The sequence below is a fragment of the Amblyomma americanum genome, chromosome 8 (genome assembly GCF_052857255.1).
Source record: "Amblyomma americanum isolate KBUSLIRL-KWMA chromosome 8, ASM5285725v1, whole genome shotgun sequence".
Taxonomy (NCBI): Eukaryota; Metazoa; Arthropoda; class Arachnida; order Ixodida; family Ixodidae; genus Amblyomma; species Amblyomma americanum.
Window position 1 is genome coordinate 3420943 of NC_135504.1, and position 19114 is coordinate 3440056.

The window sequence follows — 19114 nt, forward strand, 5'->3', positions numbered from 1 at the left end:
CGCGATGTGGAAGAAACCACGCAGAAAGAAGAGATCATTTTGCCTGCGGAGCAGCTGAGGCAGTCCTGATCAGATATCATTTATCAAGTGGGCTTTTGGTAGCCTTCCATCTGCCCTACTCATTCTCCTCTACACAGTGCTGTCGTGCAGTGAAGCGCGTCATTCGGGCAAGCCGGGGCCTGCATACCAGAACGACCTCGCGCGACGAAATCGCACCGCCGCGCGCCCTTTTTCAGAGGTGCTCGTATCGGCTTCAGTGCAGTGAAAAAAAAAATCGGGATTCTGGATAGGTCTCGCCCCGTCTTCGGTGACATTATTCCTCTTAGACTAGTAGGCGCGACGAAAAAAAGAAATGTACGCGTTGGAGAGGCTGACGTGTTCGTTTGATGTACCTACAGGGTGTGTCAGACAAGATTTTTAGCTTTTTTTTTTTTAAACAGGCCTTTATAGTTAGAAAAACGCTCTCTTCGACAGCATTTTCGTCGATGGGGTGCAGCTAGGACGGTTAAACTATTTGGTTAGCCGTATTCTGATGCACACCACTCTCGACAGTGCAGAGCGCGCTTTTCTAACTCAAAGCCTATTTTTAAAAATATCAAACGGTTTAAGCGCCCTGTATAACTCGGCCGCTTCGGGACGCTCAGGCCTCTTGCTAAAAGCCCCCTCAACACACTGCAGTGTTCTCAGCCTCCGTGACTGGAAGCCTGTTCACAGGTGCACCCAAGATCAACTACGGCGGGTGTAACGAAGCGACGGCTATAATGAAGAAATCGCGAGCTCCCTTCGACGTCGCTATAACGAGGTTTAGCTGTAAACAACTGAAAATAATAAATCCAGATAACTGCTTTCAGGCGAGTACACAGTTTCTAAATTCACCCTTCTTGCAGTAGTCATTTTCGCGGCGTGGTCCGAAAAGCATGTGTGCTATCGGTTGGTGGGCATGTCAATGTTTTCCGGACCAGCCCACACGAATGTGCATGCGTACAAAAATTCATTTGTACGGCTAGGCAAAAAAAAATGTACCTGTTCTGGGCAGGTCCATAAGTTTATGTGGGTTTAGGAAATAAACCTGTTTACCTGGCAGCACAATAATAATATAGTCAAAAAGGGGCGTCTAATCGCTACATCAAGAAAAAAAAGCGCATTCTAGAGACTTCTCGGTTGGCGCGAGAAGTGTGCCGCTTACTTTGTGACCACGTTAAGGAAACTGCTTTACTTGTTTGTTTTTTTTCGTGAGAAGCCTGCGTTTACTGAAACGATCTATTCCACCTCGTATGTGGCGACACTTTGCTCAGTAAAAGACAAACCCGTCCACACCTTTGCGGTGTATCTATTCGCACAATGAAGGGTTTGGCTTTCTCACGTTGATATGTTCGACGGACTTAAGAGAAATAATGGAGTTAAGAAATTGCAACTTCCCGGTTGGCTTCCTGACGGGCCGAGAAGGGCTGATCAGAAGCGTTGCCGGCTAGTACGTGTGTCTTACCGGAGAGTTCAGAACGCGACACGGCAGATATTATAGGGGGGCCGGTACCGGGTGGGCGAATGACCTGCTTGGTACCGCAACCATTGGCCCGGATAAGGTAGGCCGCTAGTTTGGATCGACAGGCGTGGAATGTGGCGCATTGGAACACTCCGCGAAGAATTGCAAGCCGGAAAAAAAAAATGGACCGCATGACAAGGCACGTGGTTATGGGACTAACGTGTAATTTGGCAGCGCCAGGCCTAGCCTTACTGTAACAGGCTCGGAGCGGTCAGAAAACGAAAATTCCTGCACAACACATTGTGATACATAGTTTTATTGCGTGCCTTTACATGCAAGCACGCGATGAACGTAGATGACTGAAGGCGGCGCAAGTGAGGCGGTGAAGAGGGGTTAAAATGGCCGCCAAAGTAATGGCGCCTAGAACGTCTGCATGAGCTGCGACGGATCGTAGAAGTGCCGGTAGACCGGCTCCTCGGCTGCGGTCGGCGGAGTGGAGTACTCGCCGGATGCGGGAGTCTGGGACCCGGGGTCGATGCTGGCCCCGAACAGGTCGAAGACGGCCGGGAACGACGCCGTCGGCGCTTCCGTGAGGGGCTGGACAGACTGCGGGGTTGTGGTCGCCTTCACCATGACTGGAGTGCGGACGTCGAAGCCGTCTGTGGAGACTGCAGTCGCCGTGGTCTCCCGAAGTGTTGCGGTGTGGGAGGTAGGCGCATGCGTAGTCTTCACCAACGGAACAGCTGTGGTGGGAAGCCGTGTTGTCGTAGGGAGGGAAGTGGTTGAGTTGTTGCCAGCAATACCCGTGATGACAGAGACCGGGCGCTGATCCACGGTCGCTCTGAATTCAGCCGGAAATTGGGTAGTGGTGGAGACGTCCTGGGTAATGGCACCGGACGTGGGGAGGTCGGTCGTCGAGGCCGCTTGATGAGAGTATTCGGGAACAGTGGGTGCTGTTGCCAAGACCAGAAGGGATTGCCGGGGATCAACGAAGGTGGTGGCGGGAACGGGCGGTGGAGTAGTTCCGGCCGCAGTCGGGAGAGTGACGGTTGTGGCCCCAGTGGTGCTGGGGGAGGTGGTCGTGGCGTCAACACTGAACCGACCAAAGATGAACGGGCGCAGGTAGTCCAGGAGGATCTGGTACGGGGAGGTGACGTTGGAAACGGCCGCGGTGGTCGTACCTGGGAGAAAGGGATGTCAAGGCGAGAAAATGCACGTGTACGATAGGTGAACCAACAGCGGTGCAGGCTGGCGGACCCGCGAGCCTGAATGCGCACCGCAGGTGACATCCTCGATAAGCTGCCGTGCAGGAGATTTAATGGTTATGCGCAAGTAGGCTGTCACATTCAGCTCAGGCAACGCCACCATATAATTGGCCTGTCTAGGCGCAAAGCCGATGCTACGTGTAGGAAATGACATGTCGCGTGTACTTACTAGGGATGGTTGTAGTGGAAGGCGTTGTAGGCTCGGTAGCGAACGTAGTGGTGTCAGTGGCTGGAGTGGTAGTGCTGGCCCCGAGGCGTCCACTGACGACCACTAGAGACGAAGACCCGTCCCCGTTGTCGACCATGTGCAGCATCGGGTCCGGCACCTTGGCGATCTCGAGGGCCAGTTCGTCCGGCGACACCAGTGTGGCGTTGACCAGCCACGGTACAGTCGGCACGGCTTCTTCTGTCGTGGTCCAGTCCGCAGTTTCTGCGTCGGTCAGAGAGCCTTCAGTGCTCGCGTCACGTATGCCAACTGCTTCAGTCGTTGTGGTCACGGCGCTTTGTCGAGTCACCTCTTCGGCAGCCGTGACGGCCCGAACGAGGTCGGTGCGTCGTGCATCCTCTGTTGTGGCATTGGCAGCGTCCTGGAGCGTGGCCTGGGCAACGCTCTCTGTGGTGGTAGCGGACGTGTTGATGGCGTTGGAGAACGGCGAACTGTCTCCGCGCAGCCACCGCAGGCCGATTTCGAACGTGGCGTCTACGACAGAGTCTTGCGCAACGAGTTGCGAAGACAGCAGCAGGAACAACAACCACGAACCCATGGCGCAGCTTGTTCTAAGAGTGGGCTTGACCTGAAAAGATCGAAGGAGGCTTAAGGCTCTAGCAGCCCTGAGAGCAAGTGACATGGTGGTCGCGCTTCTATGCCAAAACGGAGTAAGCTTATAAAGACTTGAACCGCACTGAACGCGCGTTATTTGGCACCATTTCCAAAGAAGACTGATCGGATTCGGGGTGTATGAAACACTAACAGCCGGATGAGCGTTGCATCGCATTCCTTTACTACCGTTAGCACAGAGAAGGCTCCGCTCGTAGTGTCCCTTGCAACTGGACTAACACAAAAGCGCTGTTTCCTGCCCCGGCCCTGAACGACAGGCACAGTCTCCTGCACCGAATATGCAGCAACGAACTTACCTGCTTCTCGTCCCGGTCACCTTCTGCGGTTCCCGTTGGAAAACGCCCGCTTTTGTAGTCTGCCTAATGGAGGCTTCGTTTTGTTTTTTCATGCTGTCAAACGTGATTTTTCCTCCTTTTCTTAAACCGCGCATGCGCGGCTCCACTTGGCTTGGTGATCACGTTAAATCCTGCTGTATCGCGGAGACGATTTCGACGAAGTGCGCGGCGCTGCACTTTCAAGGTGTGCGTTCAATTCAGATCACCCAGAGCGAAAGATGATAGGAAGTATAGCATAGCGCATGCGCTTTCCGCTGTCATGATCCGCCTTGCGTAGGGACCCAACTGCGCAGTAGCATGTGCGCTTCCGCGCCTGTTTTTGTCCGTTACAACCTAGCACGATCCGCTTTCACCGTCTGCGCACGCGGTAATGGCGGATCGCGATACGCAGAGTCGTAACAGAGAAAATTGCCCTTTCACGGACCACGAGCGGACAAATGGAGATTTCAGTCTGAGCGGAGAAGTCGATCCTCGTCCGAACAGGTACGGTGCGCTTTGCTCATATGGATCTCGCAGCTTCAGTCGATTACGCATGTTGGAAGTGTTAACCGTAACTGTAATAAAGTCCATAAATTAATCGTTCAGCGCTGATGGAGGTCAGTCGCCATTTCTGAAGATGCCTGTGCTGTGTTCGATTATATTGCGTATGCTATTTGCGCCTGTACTTCTTTTTATTTTACGAAATACTGGTGCTTCTGAGAGTGAACGTGGCTTCACCTGGCAGTTGAATAATGAGAGATCATTAAAAGTCATGCGCTTTCCGGTGCCTCCAAGTGTTGCAAAGATCGCCTCTATTCTCCGGGGTTCGCGTTTTGCGAGAGGTATTGTGGACGAATTGTAACAGGAACACAACAAAACGTCCGGGATGCATAAAATACAACGCTCCCTAGCTTTCTATTGAATCTATTTCACTCTTATCAGCGGTGCCGAGCAGCTGACACACCATTCATGGGACCGGGAGTTTTGTCGACAATATGAAGGGCGGGAAAGTTGGCAATTTCGGAACACCATTTGTAAAGTATTTTTGACTCCCAAACGCTGCACCTGACGCACTCTAAGGCGCGTCGTAGCTTCCAATCTGAGATCATTTCGGCCATGCTTGTCTCTCCGAAGCATCTCTCTGTGACCTTGAGGATGCTGGGGAAGCGCAACCCGGGCCGCACAAGGCTCACCGCTGGGAGCACCTGTCATCTCAGGGCAGTGGCGCATCCCTCAACCTGTGCGCCAGGAGGGGTGTGAGGACTCCCAGCGATCTGTGAATGTAAAGGAGAGAGTGACCAATGCCGCATGCATGGGCATTAACCCGCTAACGCTATCGCGTCAAGGCGGAGCTCGAGTTCGATTTCACCTACCTTTGCCTGAAGCATGCTTGACCTTGAAAACCGAACTATAATAATAATAATAATAATTGGTGTTGGGGGGAAAGGAAATGGCGCAGTATCTGTCTCATATATCGTTGGGCACCTGAACCGCTCCGTAAGGAAAGGGATAAAGGAGGGAGTGAAAGAAGAAAGGAAGAAGAGGTGCCGTAGTGGAGGGCTCCGGAATAATTTGGACCACCTGGGGATCTTTAACGTGCACTGACATTAAAGATCCCCAGGTGGTCGAAATTATTCCCGAGCCCTCCACTATAGAACCGAAATTCTAGGGCATCTAATTCGCATTTGGCCTAGCCACATTGAATCGTCCGCCATTTTCTAATGTTGGCGTTAGACGCCCTTTGTGTCGTTTCGTGTTAAAATCGTTTGGTGTGCTGTGTTTGTCGCGAGATGGGTCAGCCACACAGGACTTTCTTCTTCCTGATTTTGGCAGTCAACTTTGTTTCGATGAGAACAAGGGTGCGCTTAAACGCGCGCCACGAGAGAGGTGTGTGAAGGCAGATGCGTAAAGAATGGAAGAAGGCATAGATGGCACATGTATCTTTTCGTGTGCCTGTCCCGTCTCTACCGTTTTCGCAAATTTAGTTCGTGACGCATGTTTACGCGAAGTGTTATCCTTAATTCTCACTTTTTTTGTTTCTTGTGGAACCGCTGAAGCTGTAGAACAGAATGGATACGCGTGCTTCTGCTCAGCAGCAGGACAGAATAGCCGCAAAGGTGCCGTGGAGGGAAGCAAATGTGAATATGGAATAGAATTCCATTGCACAAGCGCGACGCAGCCGGGGAGTACGCCTCTGAGCTGCAGCCTGGGATCCTCCCCCGCATTATTTTCTTATTTTAGGATGGAAATGGTCCCGGAGCCTGAGCGTCTGCGCACGGAACGATGTTTGCGAAACGTCACAGCCCTCTAGATTTCCAAGTCCGATAAGCGCGGAACGCCAGATGCTATTGAACACTCGTTCAGAGCGGACGCCGATCTTCGCGAGAGGTGTATGCGGATGGTATATTATCGCGGAACCCATATCCCTAGCTGTTAAAACGACAAGCCGATTGTCTATTCATTTAAGTATTTACGTGTTTTTTCACCTCCTGTTAAATTGCAGAACTCGTTTCTTGGACGTTTTTAACACTTTTTATATCTTCGTTTGATCAAAGACGGCGCTAAAATTAGTTCCCAATAACTCTTCACAGCAGAGAGCCAGGATTTTTAACGGAGTTAACGCGCCTGTCCAAGCGCGTTTTGTTTTTCGCAAATAAATGGGCTTATGCCGTCGCTTTGTATGCCCAACTCAGATAAGTGTATACCGAAACACTTTTGCAAACAGACGAGTGTGTATACCGTCGTTGAAAGTAATATTGGTCACAATCAGCCATAACGCATGCGCCATATATCTTAGCAAAACATTCGTTCAAAACGTGTTCGTTGCTCGGGAGCTCTTGGGGGAACTTTCTTTTTTAATGCAGAAACGCTGTCTGTCTGTGCACGCCAAATATACACGTATACCTCACCGTCTGCATCGCAGAGTTCACCTGCTTTCACGGGTCCAAGCTTATCCTTGTCTTTCAATGCATACACTGCATGTTTGAATGCGTGGGGATAGGTGAGCTAATTACCCAGGTAATGGTGGAAAAATAGGGAGGTGAAGGAAAGGCAGAAGTAGTAGAGCATAAAGAAAATATAGGCTCGATAGAGTGGCTTGTATAGACAAGTTTGTGGGAATGCACTTCTGCAGCGCTTGCACCCAGCCTGTGCCGTGAAAAAAAAAAGGGGGGGGGGGGGGGTCTTTTTGTTTATCTAACGTGCACCGAGAAGAGCGCTCATTAGGCGAAACTTCTCCGGCGCCTCCTTGCCCTCTTGTAGTTGTCACGCGAGAACGGGCTGCATATATTGGTCTTCGGGCCAACGACTCGATGGCGCCCGCATCCGGAAAAACAAAATGGCGCTCCGGCGCCATGGGAAAGCCGACGAGGACGCTGTAGTAGCTGGCGCTGCTGTACGCAGCCTCCGGTGGTGGGAAATGTCATCGTCTGCTATATTAACCCGTCTGCTCCGGGGGGCGGCCGCCCGGTCTACTTGTAGCGCGGGCACCGGTTCAAGGCCGCGCGCATGCAGCCGCGAAGGGGGATCGAACCCTCCTCTCCACGCGGCGTTTGCTGCGCATTTATTCTCCCCTTCGTTCATCGCGCACCGCGACACAATGACCATTATCGTTCGGCTGTTGCGCCAACCCCCCCTCTTCCTCGCTCTCCGAGCCCGGACCAGACGCCTTTCGCACGAAACACTCTGGTGGGCGACGGGTGTTATTTGATGCTAGCCTCGGCGTACGCTTGTTGCGAGCGGAGATTGCGTCGGTATTGCTCCGAGACCGGGACGCCGGATGCTACGCGCCGAATCTGTGTCACAAACCTCCGTTTTGTTTAGTTTTTCGTGTATTTCTCCGCTAGAACGCTGAGGCGACATTATGATAATTTCACCTTGGATGCACTAGCGATATATTGCGTGAGAACCTCGTAAGGACACTGCGTGAGGAGGGACTGGGTGCGGTTCAGCTGCCCTATGTATGACAACAAGGGAGCATTAAAGAGCTTCTTATAAAAAATTCCTTATCACAAGGCAAAAAATTTCTTCTCATGCGGAGAAAGCACACTGGGATCATCGCCCAACAACGGACTTTCGTTCTGCGAATTGATCACCATCGCCGATATTGCGTCCACTGCAGGGCAATATGCCAGCTGCAGCCAACTTATTCCTGCAAACTTAACCTCATCCGCCCACCCAACCTTCTGACGTCTCCTGCTATGCTTGCCCTCTCTCGGAATCCACTCCCTCGGTTATCTTCCTTTCGTATTGCATGCCCCGCCCATGCACACTTTCTTCGTCTTGATTTCATCTGAAACATGATTAGCTCGTGTTTGTGCAGTCCGCCCTATACATTTTAACGCTGCCCCTATCATTTCACTTTCCACGGATGGCTTTAAGGTCCAGCGTCTTCGCCTTCAAGCCTGGACTCCATGTACGCGAAAACTCACGCGAACGCGAACGCGACGGCGGCGGCGACGGCTGGCGTTCGCTCCGTCGCTTGTGGGCAACCTCCATGCAAGCGAAGGCGGCAGGCGACGCGAACCCGCGACGTGCGCAGCGGACTCCGTGCCTTGCGGACTCAAGCTTAGAAACACGCCCGTAACCTGTTCTCTCTCTTAAAATTTTGTGAGTGTGCCTCATAGTCAGGGCCAAAGGAATATTTCCTCTACGGCAGCGGTGTAGCGGCAGTGGAGATAGCCAAAGGCGTGCTTGCGGAGACGAAGTCACATCACGGGGGAGGTGTGCTTTCGTTCGGTGCCTGTGCACTCCCATAAACTGTCACCGCAACCTGATTGTAAGTGAGCAAACTATAATATACCACTGAGAATGCGCGCCGCGAGTGTTTCTGCACAGTTGGAGCGCAGCGGCACGGTGGATCGAGCGCCGGTACCCGCGGCTCGACACGAATCTCTCCCTGCAGTACGCCCGCTCGCGTAGCCCGCTCCAAATGCTGCTAGCCCTCCGCACCCAACAAGTAGATTGTTTTAATTATTTAAATCGTGCGGGTCTGCCTCTCAGCTACAAAACCAAATATTTTCTCGGCGGTGGCGATGACCAAGACGACGGGCTGGTAGGGTTTCGTGAGATGTGCCCGTGAGAAACCGTGGACAAACCGGAAACGGCTTTGGGGGGCTCTGATTGGCCAGTCGCGTGGGGGACTTCCGGGCGACGAGCGAAATTTTCTGTGGGTGCAGATCCGAGCGACACGGCAAGCGACACATGCATTTTGCTTCGCGCGACGGCGTCGCTCGTCGCTTGCCGCCGTCGCCTTCGCGTTCGCGTGAGTTTTCGCGTACATGGAGTCCAGGCTTCAAGTTTCTAGCCAATAGGTGAGTACCAGCTGGCAAGTACTTTCTTTTTACATGTATCCGGGAGAGGTCTCTCAACCCCCCCCCCCCCCTCCACCCCACCCCCCAATCAAAACTTCTCCCCTCTCTCACCCAACGTCATCAGCGCACGTGTTTCTGGTATGGCGGGCAAAGCATGCGGCTACTGAGGCAGCTAGGAAGAGGAAAGGCGGCGGGGGAACGCGCGACTCATGCAAAAGCGGTGCAGAGGCGAAAGTGAACGATTTACCCTATTTGGCCACGCCCCCTTTGATGTCACGTTGTTTGCACGGTTGATTACCTCGGGCCCCTCCTGAAAAAAACAGTCCTGGCTGCGTGCCCGACTGCTATAAGCTACTGTTTACGACCTGAGAGTATGTGCCAAATCCACTCCCTTAGTTATTTCGCCTTCGTGGTCCGGATATGCAGTGACTACTTGTCCTAAGTAGATGTATATTTTCCTTACCACTCCCAACGCTTCCCTGTTTCGTTTCCTTCCAAGTCTCTTGAGAAATGCTTTAGTTTTCTTCATGTAATGTGTTTTGACCCACCGTGCTGCTCTGCCTGCCTAGGTCTTCGATCATGCTTTTCAATTTGGTTCCTTCGTTACTTAGTACGGAAGTGTCATCAGCGAATCGGAGATCATATAGTTATTCTTCATGAACTCATATGCTTAGCTCTTCCAAATTCAATTCTCTGAATACCTCCCCTAAGCACGCGGGGCATAGTATTTCAGAGATCTTAATTGTCTCTCTGCCTGACACCTCTTCTGACTGGGATTGTACCAACTCGACCAACCATATATGGCTCAAGAGAGAATTTAAAAGCGGGATTTATTTTTTTATCACACCTCATCGCGGGCCTCAATGTTTGAACCAAGAAAGTCAAAGCAGTACACGGTGGAAGTAGGACCGCCCTCTCCAACCTCAGTCCCATGGTAAAGGAATTCGTCTACTTAGGGCATGCAGGTTGTGACTGCTGATCTGGATCATGAGTGGGAAATAACTAGAAGGATAAGAATGGGGTGTAGCGCATATGGCAGGTTCTCTCATCATGAATAGCAGGTTGCCAGTATCCCTCAAAAGAAAAGTGTGCAACAGCTGTATCTTACCGGTCCTAACCGACGGGGCAGGAACATGGAGGCTATCGAAAAGGGTTCAGCTTAAGTTAAGGACAACGCAGCGAGCCATGGAAAGAAAAATGATAGGTATGAAGAGCGGTTTACTGTAGAGCCGAAAGGGCTGGCGGCGTAACCGTTGCACAAACTGACCCCGCAGCGGCGGCACCAGTACGGACTTCCAGAGCGAGCTCGAGCTCTCCCACACCGGTCGCCGAGGCCGGCCGAACCTCTTCATCGTCGTCGATGGTGGCGCACTCGTCTTCTCCATTGCAGGTGTAACGTTAAGAGACCGGAAACGGACAGAGTGGGTGAGGGAAGAAACGCTGGTTAATGACATCCTAGTCGAAATCAAGAGGAAGAAATGGGCTTGGGCAGAGCATGTACTGCGAAGGCAAGATAACCGCTGGTCCTTAAGGGTAACGGAGTGGATTCCAAGAGAAGGCAAGCGTAGCAGGGGGCGGCAGAAGGTTAGGTGGGCGGATGGGATTTTCAAGCTTGCAGGCATAGGGTGGGCGCAGCTGGCAAAGTACAGGGTTTATTGGAGAGACATGGGAGAGGCCTTTGCCCTGCAGTGGGTGTAGTCAAGCTGATGGTGATGATGAAGAAGAAACCGTACTCTAATTCGTCCCAGCATGCATTACTGTATATAGTCCGGTCAGTCGCCCACCATACTCGCGCATGCGCCGACGTGCACCCTCCTCTAGAGTTGATAAATGACGCTTCTAAGATCCCAGGTCATGAGGAGGCAGATCCAGACCCATTCCCTCCTTCACCCCGTCCAGTACGTAGCCATGTACCCAGCTACGCACTCTTGCCTATGCAAACAGTATGGCGCCCGAGCCAGCATACCACACATCTTGTGGGACTGCCCAGCAGATACCCGCTTAAAGGTGTATTAGAGAAGATTCGGAGCTCGTCTTTTTACCGCGGGAAAACTCGATCTACACGCTCCATGCATTCCTAGAAACATTGAATCAATGTCCTGTGCAGCAATTTCCCTATTAAGTCGAATTAAACGTCGCGACTTCCGCCTTTTTTTTTAACTCACCACCGAAGGTAGGAGGAGTTAACCAACGCGTGGAGCGCCTTTCAGCTAGTCGCGTGGCGGCTTCGCTTTCGCTTTTATTTTGCTAGCCGCACAATAGTCGCACATTAGGCCCACGGAAATAAAAATACGCGCGGACTCTTTTATTAACGTATCGCCCCGCAAATGGCAGATCAGGAAGCCCCCACTGGACTGGCTGAGAAGTACTCAACGCGTTGGTTGACTTCCTACTTTCGGAGGTGAGTTCAAGAAAAAACAAAAAGGCGGGAGCCGGGACGTTTATTTCGGTTTAATAGGGAAATCGGCCGCACGGGACAATAATTCGAAGTTTCTAAGAATTATGGGAACGTGTAAATTGTGTTCCCGTGGTTAAAAGACGAGCTCAGAAATCAGAATCCTCTTTAGTGCACCTTTGAGGAAATTTCCGTCACAAATGAGTAACCAATGTTCCCAAGCTGCTGTCCTGGTTAACTAATCACGACAGTGGAGGCCGCGTTGCTTAGCTCAGGCCCGGTCGTGCAACGCCGGGCCACGGAGCGAGCCATCGAGGTCGTAGGGCCCAAGAGCGGCTTCACCGCCCGAACCATGGCTGTGACGTGTATGTTGTTCATACCTTCGGGTCACTTGAGGCACGAAGAAAAGAAGATAAAACGTCAGTATAGCTGCTGGTACGCCGCTCTTTGTCATTCCAGCTCTTGAAGCGGGCTGGCTTAAGTGTTGTAGTGAATTACAAGTACGTATCAGCATTTATATCGCAGGTCATATCGTGTCTCACGTGACCTAAGTGCGAACCACACGTCACAGCCATCGTTTGGTTGATGAAACCGAAACCAAAACAGCATGAGAAAAGCATACTATTATATATTATTTAGCTGCAGTAGGCAAATACCACGCAGTGATCGATGTATTATAATGTCTAAAGCATCACTTGAAAGAAGAAAACACCCAAGTAAAATTAAGTGTCGATAGTCCTTTAAAGGAACGCTGAGGACAAATGGAAGTTTGCCTTTGTAAACATGCACCGTGTTCTAAGCTCAGCGAGACCACTCTCATTGCAAACTGAGCTTTTGTAAGCAAAAAAAAGGAGAAAAAAGAAGCAAATACAGGTGTCGCCAATTCCAGTCAATCTCAAGTAAAATTCGTGCGTTGAAACCGTTTCTTTATTATTATTTTTTTGCGCGCGCGCGTGTCCCATAGGCTACAAATATACCATTCACTTCAAAACGGTGACAGCCCATATTTTGCGGTAAGGACGTCTTACAAGTTTGAATCAACGGGCGGAAAAATTAGGAAATTACTGGATTAATGGATTCCGATTAACATATTAATTGCTACCGGACAAACGTCAAAAGAAGAGAGCCAGATAATTTTTTACTGAGAATAGTGATTGGATGTATAGTTGTGAAGCACAGTGGCTCCGAGGCAGCAGATGTCAGCTGTCGTCGGCTGTCAGTCTTATCGCCTGTTGACATTGTGCGTTTAGAATATTCGGCATCAAACGTTTACGAACCACACCAGTCGTGGAGGAAAAAAACACGCTGCATTTCCTTTCAGTCGTGGCATACTGCCTGGCGTCGACATCCGCTTTCGTGTAGTCACGTTGAAGTGCCTCGTTAATCATCATCATCATCGTCGTTTTCACAGTTTCCGTGTTTGATTTTCATGTTTCGCACCGATCGCCTGAGGCAAAAATTTATTTCATAATTTTTTTGTCCCTGCCGAGACGTGAGGCATCGGAGCCTTATGTTCATATCGCAAATTGTGGCTGAGGGCAAGGTTCCAAACCAAAGTAGAAGTAAAACGTAACGTTAGCGTTTAAGAACAATACAGTTTAATAGCTTTATAAATTGCAAATTATTTTTGTTACGTCAGAAAGCATTCAGTAAGGTTTTGTATTAAAAAACTTCAAGTTTACGGCCTTCACTTTCTGTCTCTTCGAATTGTGACGTCACATTCAGAATGCAGCTCGATAAGATATGCAAGGCGTCTGTTTGAAAACTAGCTAGGCGTTCGAAACAGCTATTAAATATCCACAAGCCACTCTGTCTAGCACATAGCAAGGCGGATTGCGGCTCCCTCAAGGCTTGTCTTGGGTTACAAGACATCTTGAAAGTTGCCTTCTATACGATTTAAAGGTGCCTGATGCACTTGGTCAAAATATTTACCAAGCTTTCTTGGCGACGCACTAAATATTGAATCGCTGTCTTAGGTCCCAATTCGCACTGCGCAACTAAGGCCGCCACAGAATCACTTATGCATTCAACGTAACGTAAAGAATACAAACCATGCACTCGGCTCTCTTCGCCAGGAAACTTTCTGTATCCTTATGCACGGCGCCAAAGTGACATCCTCATATGTGCACTTGGAGGAGTGGTGACAAGCCAACTTATCAAAGACATTTTGTGCTGTTAATTTATTCTTTGTGCAGTAGAATTATTCAGGATAAATTCGACGTTCTGTTTGATGAAAGCCTTGATTCCTGCCTTAATACCTCAGAGTGAGTTCTTGTATACGCACAGCAGGTGCATTGTAAATAAAAAGTTTAATAGAAATATTGCTTTAAAAAAACGCTGCGTATACATTGTCGGCTAAGAAATATTTGTTATACACGTCCTGTGTAGCTCTAAATATTGAGATCACTTTAGCTTTTCGTAGGCGTCTGTGAGACGTACTGTGTCCTGTGGGACATGAGCGCCCTGGACGTAAGCCGAGCAATATGGCTCAGTGGCTATGGTGCTCGGCTGTTGACCAGAAAGGCGCGGGTTCGATCCCGGCCGCGGCGGTCGAATTTCGATGGAGGCGAAATTCTAGAGGCCCGTCTGCTTTGCGATATCACTGCACGTTAAAGAATCCCATGTGGTCGAAATTTTCCAGAATCCTCCACTGCGGCGTCCCTCATAGCCCGAGTCTCTTTGGGACGTTAAACCCCATGAAACCAAACCAAACTATTAGTCTGGTTTGTCTGAACAAGGAGAAAAGCCATGCGAGATCATCTTCATCCGAGGGAGCAGAGACTCGCGTTCATGAGACTTACACGCGCAATCCGAAGTAGTCAACATGTGCTAACTTCAAAATTCGAGTTTCCAAAATACCGTGTCGAATATTTCGTGCAAGCGTTTACGAATGCTCCCTTAGCGGTCGAAATTATGCAGAACCTCAGTGAAAACCTAATAAACCCTCCGCTACTCATTCGTGAGGACATGCAGCAGCGGAGTGAACAATGCGGTGATTTTTTCGACCGGCCAGTTCTCGGTGATGAATGAACATTCCATTTTAGTGGTTCAGTGAACAAACACAGCGCTCGTATATGTGCAGAGCTCCATGGAAACCCGACAGCTGTAGCGGAGCGCTTGAGGGATTCACGGAACACGAGCGCTTTACAGGGAAAGCAGTGCTCTGGACTTTTCAAACCATGCAAGCATTCCAGCCGTATACTACTAAGATCATTCTTCGTTCAAAACTTGGGAGAATGTCTTAAAAAGAAAAAAGGCTAACCGTGTACTATTACAAATCTTCATTATTATTATTCAAGACGTTATTTTGGCTCAAAATCCAGACGGGTAAATAATGTTTTGAAAAGACGAACCAAATAATATTCACAACTACTTGGCACCGGGGTCTAGTGGTGAGCGTTCACCTCACGTGCGGTAGTCGGGTGGTAGGCGCGGGGTTCGATCCCCAGTGCCGCCGGGTACCCACCGGTGATACTGTGGGTACAAACCTTCTCCTGGCATGAAAGGAGGATGTGGGTAAGGGTGGCCTGGGGTGGGAGCACAAAGTGCATATGGGGGGGTACCGGCATAAATTTAGAAAAAATGGCTGGTGTAGGCAGCGCTCGCGTCTGCAGGCGACGCCAGATTGACCGTTCTCTGGCAGTGAGGGATGGATGGGGTGGCGGGCAGGTTAGGCACTCAGCACGGGAGTTTGCGGTGAGCTCAGCAAAACAGTGCATACGCTCTTTCGAGAAATCCCCCACGAGGTCCGCCAGTACCCGGTTTCTAGACCCTCGAGCTAATGAGTCGGCGGCCTCGTCGCCGGGATTCGCAGGCACACAGATGAGCTCAGTGCGCCGGGGTGTGGGCACAGGCATTGTGCGGGGGGATGAACCCGGACCCTGGTAAAATTTGGAATGGCGGTTTTTGAGACACCAGTAATTTAACGAACGTCTGTGTATGTCAGAGCAATGGATATAGCGGTCTCCTCGGCTTCCTCAGAAGTGGTGCCTGAAGGAACCGCCTCACGCCCTCCTATCATGCCTGGCGTCCCCTCCCCCCGCCGTACCGGTGCCTCTCCGAACCTGGGAGGACTGAGAGACCTCACTACAGTCAGCGGGCCTGGCCAGGCAGAAGATCGCCGTCATGGGCTAACACCACATGAACGTTTAGACCGTGAGCGGGGTCGTGCGGAGACCCAGGAGGCCTGCGGGCCTCGAACTCTCCTGCTAAATAAAGTTTTTCCATCCATCCCCTGGCCTGCTGCTCGGGTTCTCTGGGGAGAAATGCTTGTGAAAAAGGTCCTTATCCCACCTTGTGTGAAAAAAAAAATATTAGCTGCGGTCCAATTACTGCTGAATCTAGCTAGAGAGTGAAAGCTGCAGTGTATCGGGTAAGTAGACGCGGCTTGGCCTCTAACGTTGAGTGCGTTCCGCACACTGGATATAGGCAACGCGCCTATCCTGGCAAATGGCGGTTAAATTAATGGTTGATCGCGAGAGGTTGGTCACCCAATGAACGCTGCGGCTTAGTGGCTCAGCTCGGCTATGCCGGTATATACGTAGCGAAAGGTAAGGCGTAGCATGGTTAGCCTTGGTTAATCTTGATTGCAAGTCCGGGATAGTCTGGTTGTCTAGCTATGCTGTTGTCGCATTAAAGACGACACAACTGTGGTTGCGGCGCACGCAAGCTCTCCTTTTCAATCCGACATGTTATCAGGCATGCGACGCAGCTGGCGGATGCGAGCGCAACGACGAGGAACGCGGTGTGACGTCATACCAAACGGCTGCGGCGGCGAGCCGCTCGGTGTGACGTCATGCCAGATGGCGCGCCGAGCGCGCAAAGCACAGTAACCGTCTCACATATCTCGGTACACACCTGAACCGCGCCGTAAAGGGATAAAGGAGGGAGGGAAAGAAAAAAGAGAAAACTAAAAATTTAAAGTTGCATTTTTAGGAAAGGCGCGGCGCTGCGCAGCAGCGGAACACCTGTGGCTCGGTGCACCTAGTGGCGCATGCGCAGTTGTGACTAGGGAACGAGAGAAATGCGCCGTGTGTCGTCATTGCTCCTCGCGCATGCGCAGCACGGCTCTCCAGGGACCACGCGAAACTGCTCAACCTGCGGCCAGTAAAGCTTTCGCTTTAAAACCTTGTGCCATGGTGCTATTTTGCCCATGATGCCGCGCCATAAAAATTCATCGTTATCATCATCATAGCTACTTCAAAGCCGAGGAAAATCTTTTCTGTAACCATTGTTATGCCATACCCACACACGAGTTTTGACCTGCATATGTTGTGTACAGTGGGGCCTTTATACTTGCAGCGGGTAAGATGAGGCTGACCTCGTGTGATAGCTGAACGGTCGTTGTGTGAGCGGTGCTATTTCGGCTGACCGTCGCCTATATTGCTTGACCCGCATCGTATACGGCGGCCGAACAACGTCACGCATAGCTTCATAACGATTAATTGCGGATCAAACAGTGCGAGATCACACGAAAAACAGAGAAGACACACAAACAAGCGCTGACTCGCAAATTTTTCTTTTTTCAGAAGAACAAATTTTATACGTCAGAGGCACTAGCTTGGCACAGGCGCAAAGTACTTTCAAGGGGTGTTTCTACCTAACAACCTCATCAGCCATGCATGCGAACCCTTATCACCCCCCCCCCCCCCCTCCTCCACAGGTCCCTTCCCTTTTTTCACCATTTTACCCTCTGTCAGGATAATGAATTGTCAAGATACGAAACTTATTTATCAATCAGCAATAAAGAAGGCTATAAATTCACAATTCTTGTGGTAGTGCTTTCAAATAAAATTGTTTTTTTTTTCTCCATATATTACTGGTGATCGTTGCAGGCTGTTTGGTTCTCTCGCTTAACTGTGCAGCATATGCAACGGGACACGCGCGTGTCCCGCTTGCTTCAGGGGCCGGCGAAAGGAAAAGGATGCACGTATGCGGACCATATTTTGCACTCGAAGCACTACAGGGCTATCAAACAAACCATTTAGTGTGTTTTATATTTTGCTACCTGGTGCTCTGCGTGTTTTAATTACCAGCGCAGGTGTACAAAAATGAAACATTTTGGTGATTTTGAGCCTTTTTCATGTGAACTGCACTTCATAACACTTTTAGAAGCAATTTTCAGATCTAATAAAGTTGTCTGATACGCGTGCAAAAGATTGACGCAAGGATACGTGCTACATTTGAGGTCTTTTCACGAAGTGATGGTGCAACTGTCTCCATTTTTCTCAAAACCAGTAGTCGAAACGACTTAAATTGTGATGCTGTTCGATCAATTCCTGAAGTCATTCTGAGTGCGTGGAATTTTAACATTTGTACGCATGTGAGAAATGCGAACAGCTTGCGCCTTATAAAGAGTTAACGACGTTTAACTCTACGACAAACTTTCCCTGCTATATATATATATATATATATATATATATATATATATATATATATATATATATATATATATATATATATATAATTTGGTGCGGCGTGGGATAGTCGGGGCATTACAGGGTCATATTTGCATGTTTTTGCCTTTTCTTCATTTTATCTCTCGTTTTTCCTGCATGAAAAGTCTGCTTCCGTGTTTTAATGCCTGGCTTGAGTCTGGGATATCCTTGCGTGTGCTGTAAATGCGTCTAATTGTTCTAGTCCCAGTAAACTTTTGGGGTTTTTTGTTTTGTCGTTCAGAATACATTGCGTAACAACGAGGCAAGAAGATAGGAGCAGGCGAAATGGACCGTTCAGAAAAGGCGGCGGCGCATGGGGGGGTTCGGTATTCTCAGAATAGCAGAAAGTTTGTCCCCGCGGCATTGAGAAGACCCTACGGCGGGAGAGAAGGGGTGTTTAAAGGAGGGAATGCGTCGTCTGCGACGTGCGAACAACACGTACACCGGGGAGGTCGGAAAAAGAAAAGTGTGCAGCCGGCGGTCCACCGCAACCAAAAGGCGCGACGGCAGATCGCACGCTGGGTTTGTGTGTTTGGATGCAGCGCTTGCATGCCCCCTTTTCATTCCCTCCTCTATTTTTTATCTACCTGGTTGTGTTGGTTGCTTTCTTCGTATGAAGGGAGAGTTGTGGACGGCCTTGAAATTTCGGCTAGCTATCGCCCCAGTGGGCCGACGACTGGTGTTTCGAAATGCGAATTGTGGGGAGAGGAAGCCCGCGTGCGTCCCCGCTCTGCGTTCTTTTCCTTCATTTTTTTAGGTACGCGGAAAGAAGAAACGCGTGCTGTGCTTGCGTAGTCGCTGGTGATCGACGCGACATCTGTCGGTGCTGGACTGCTAATCGTAACCCGCCGCGGTGGCTCAGTGGTTAGGGCGCTCGACTACTGATCCGGAGTTCCCGGGTTCGCACCCGACCGCGGCGGCTGCGTTTTTATGGTGGCAAAACGCTAAGGCGCCCGTGTGCTGCGCGATGTCAGCGCACGTTAAAGATCCCCAGGTGGTCGAAATTATTCCGGAGCCCACCGCTACGGCACCTCTTTCTTCCTTTAATTCTCCTTTCACTCCCTCCTTTA

At 50.3% G+C, this 19114-nt stretch overlaps 1 protein-coding gene across 1 annotated transcript; it reads right to left on the bottom strand.

The window, feature by feature from the left end:
* Nucleotides 1-1804: 1804 nt before the first annotated feature.
* Nucleotides 1805-3989, bottom strand: LOC144099975 (uncharacterized). The gene is made up of 3 exons (XM_077633027.1): nt 3883-3989; nt 2918-3542; nt 1805-2664 (listed from the first exon to the last, which is right to left on the bottom strand). The coding sequence occupies exons 2-3, from the start codon at nt 3510-3512 to the stop codon at nt 1904-1906; spliced, it is 1356 nt and encodes a 451-aa protein (XP_077489153.1). The 5' UTR covers nt 3513-3542; nt 3883-3989; the 3' UTR covers nt 1805-1903.
* Nucleotides 3990-19114: the final 15125 nt, after the last annotated feature.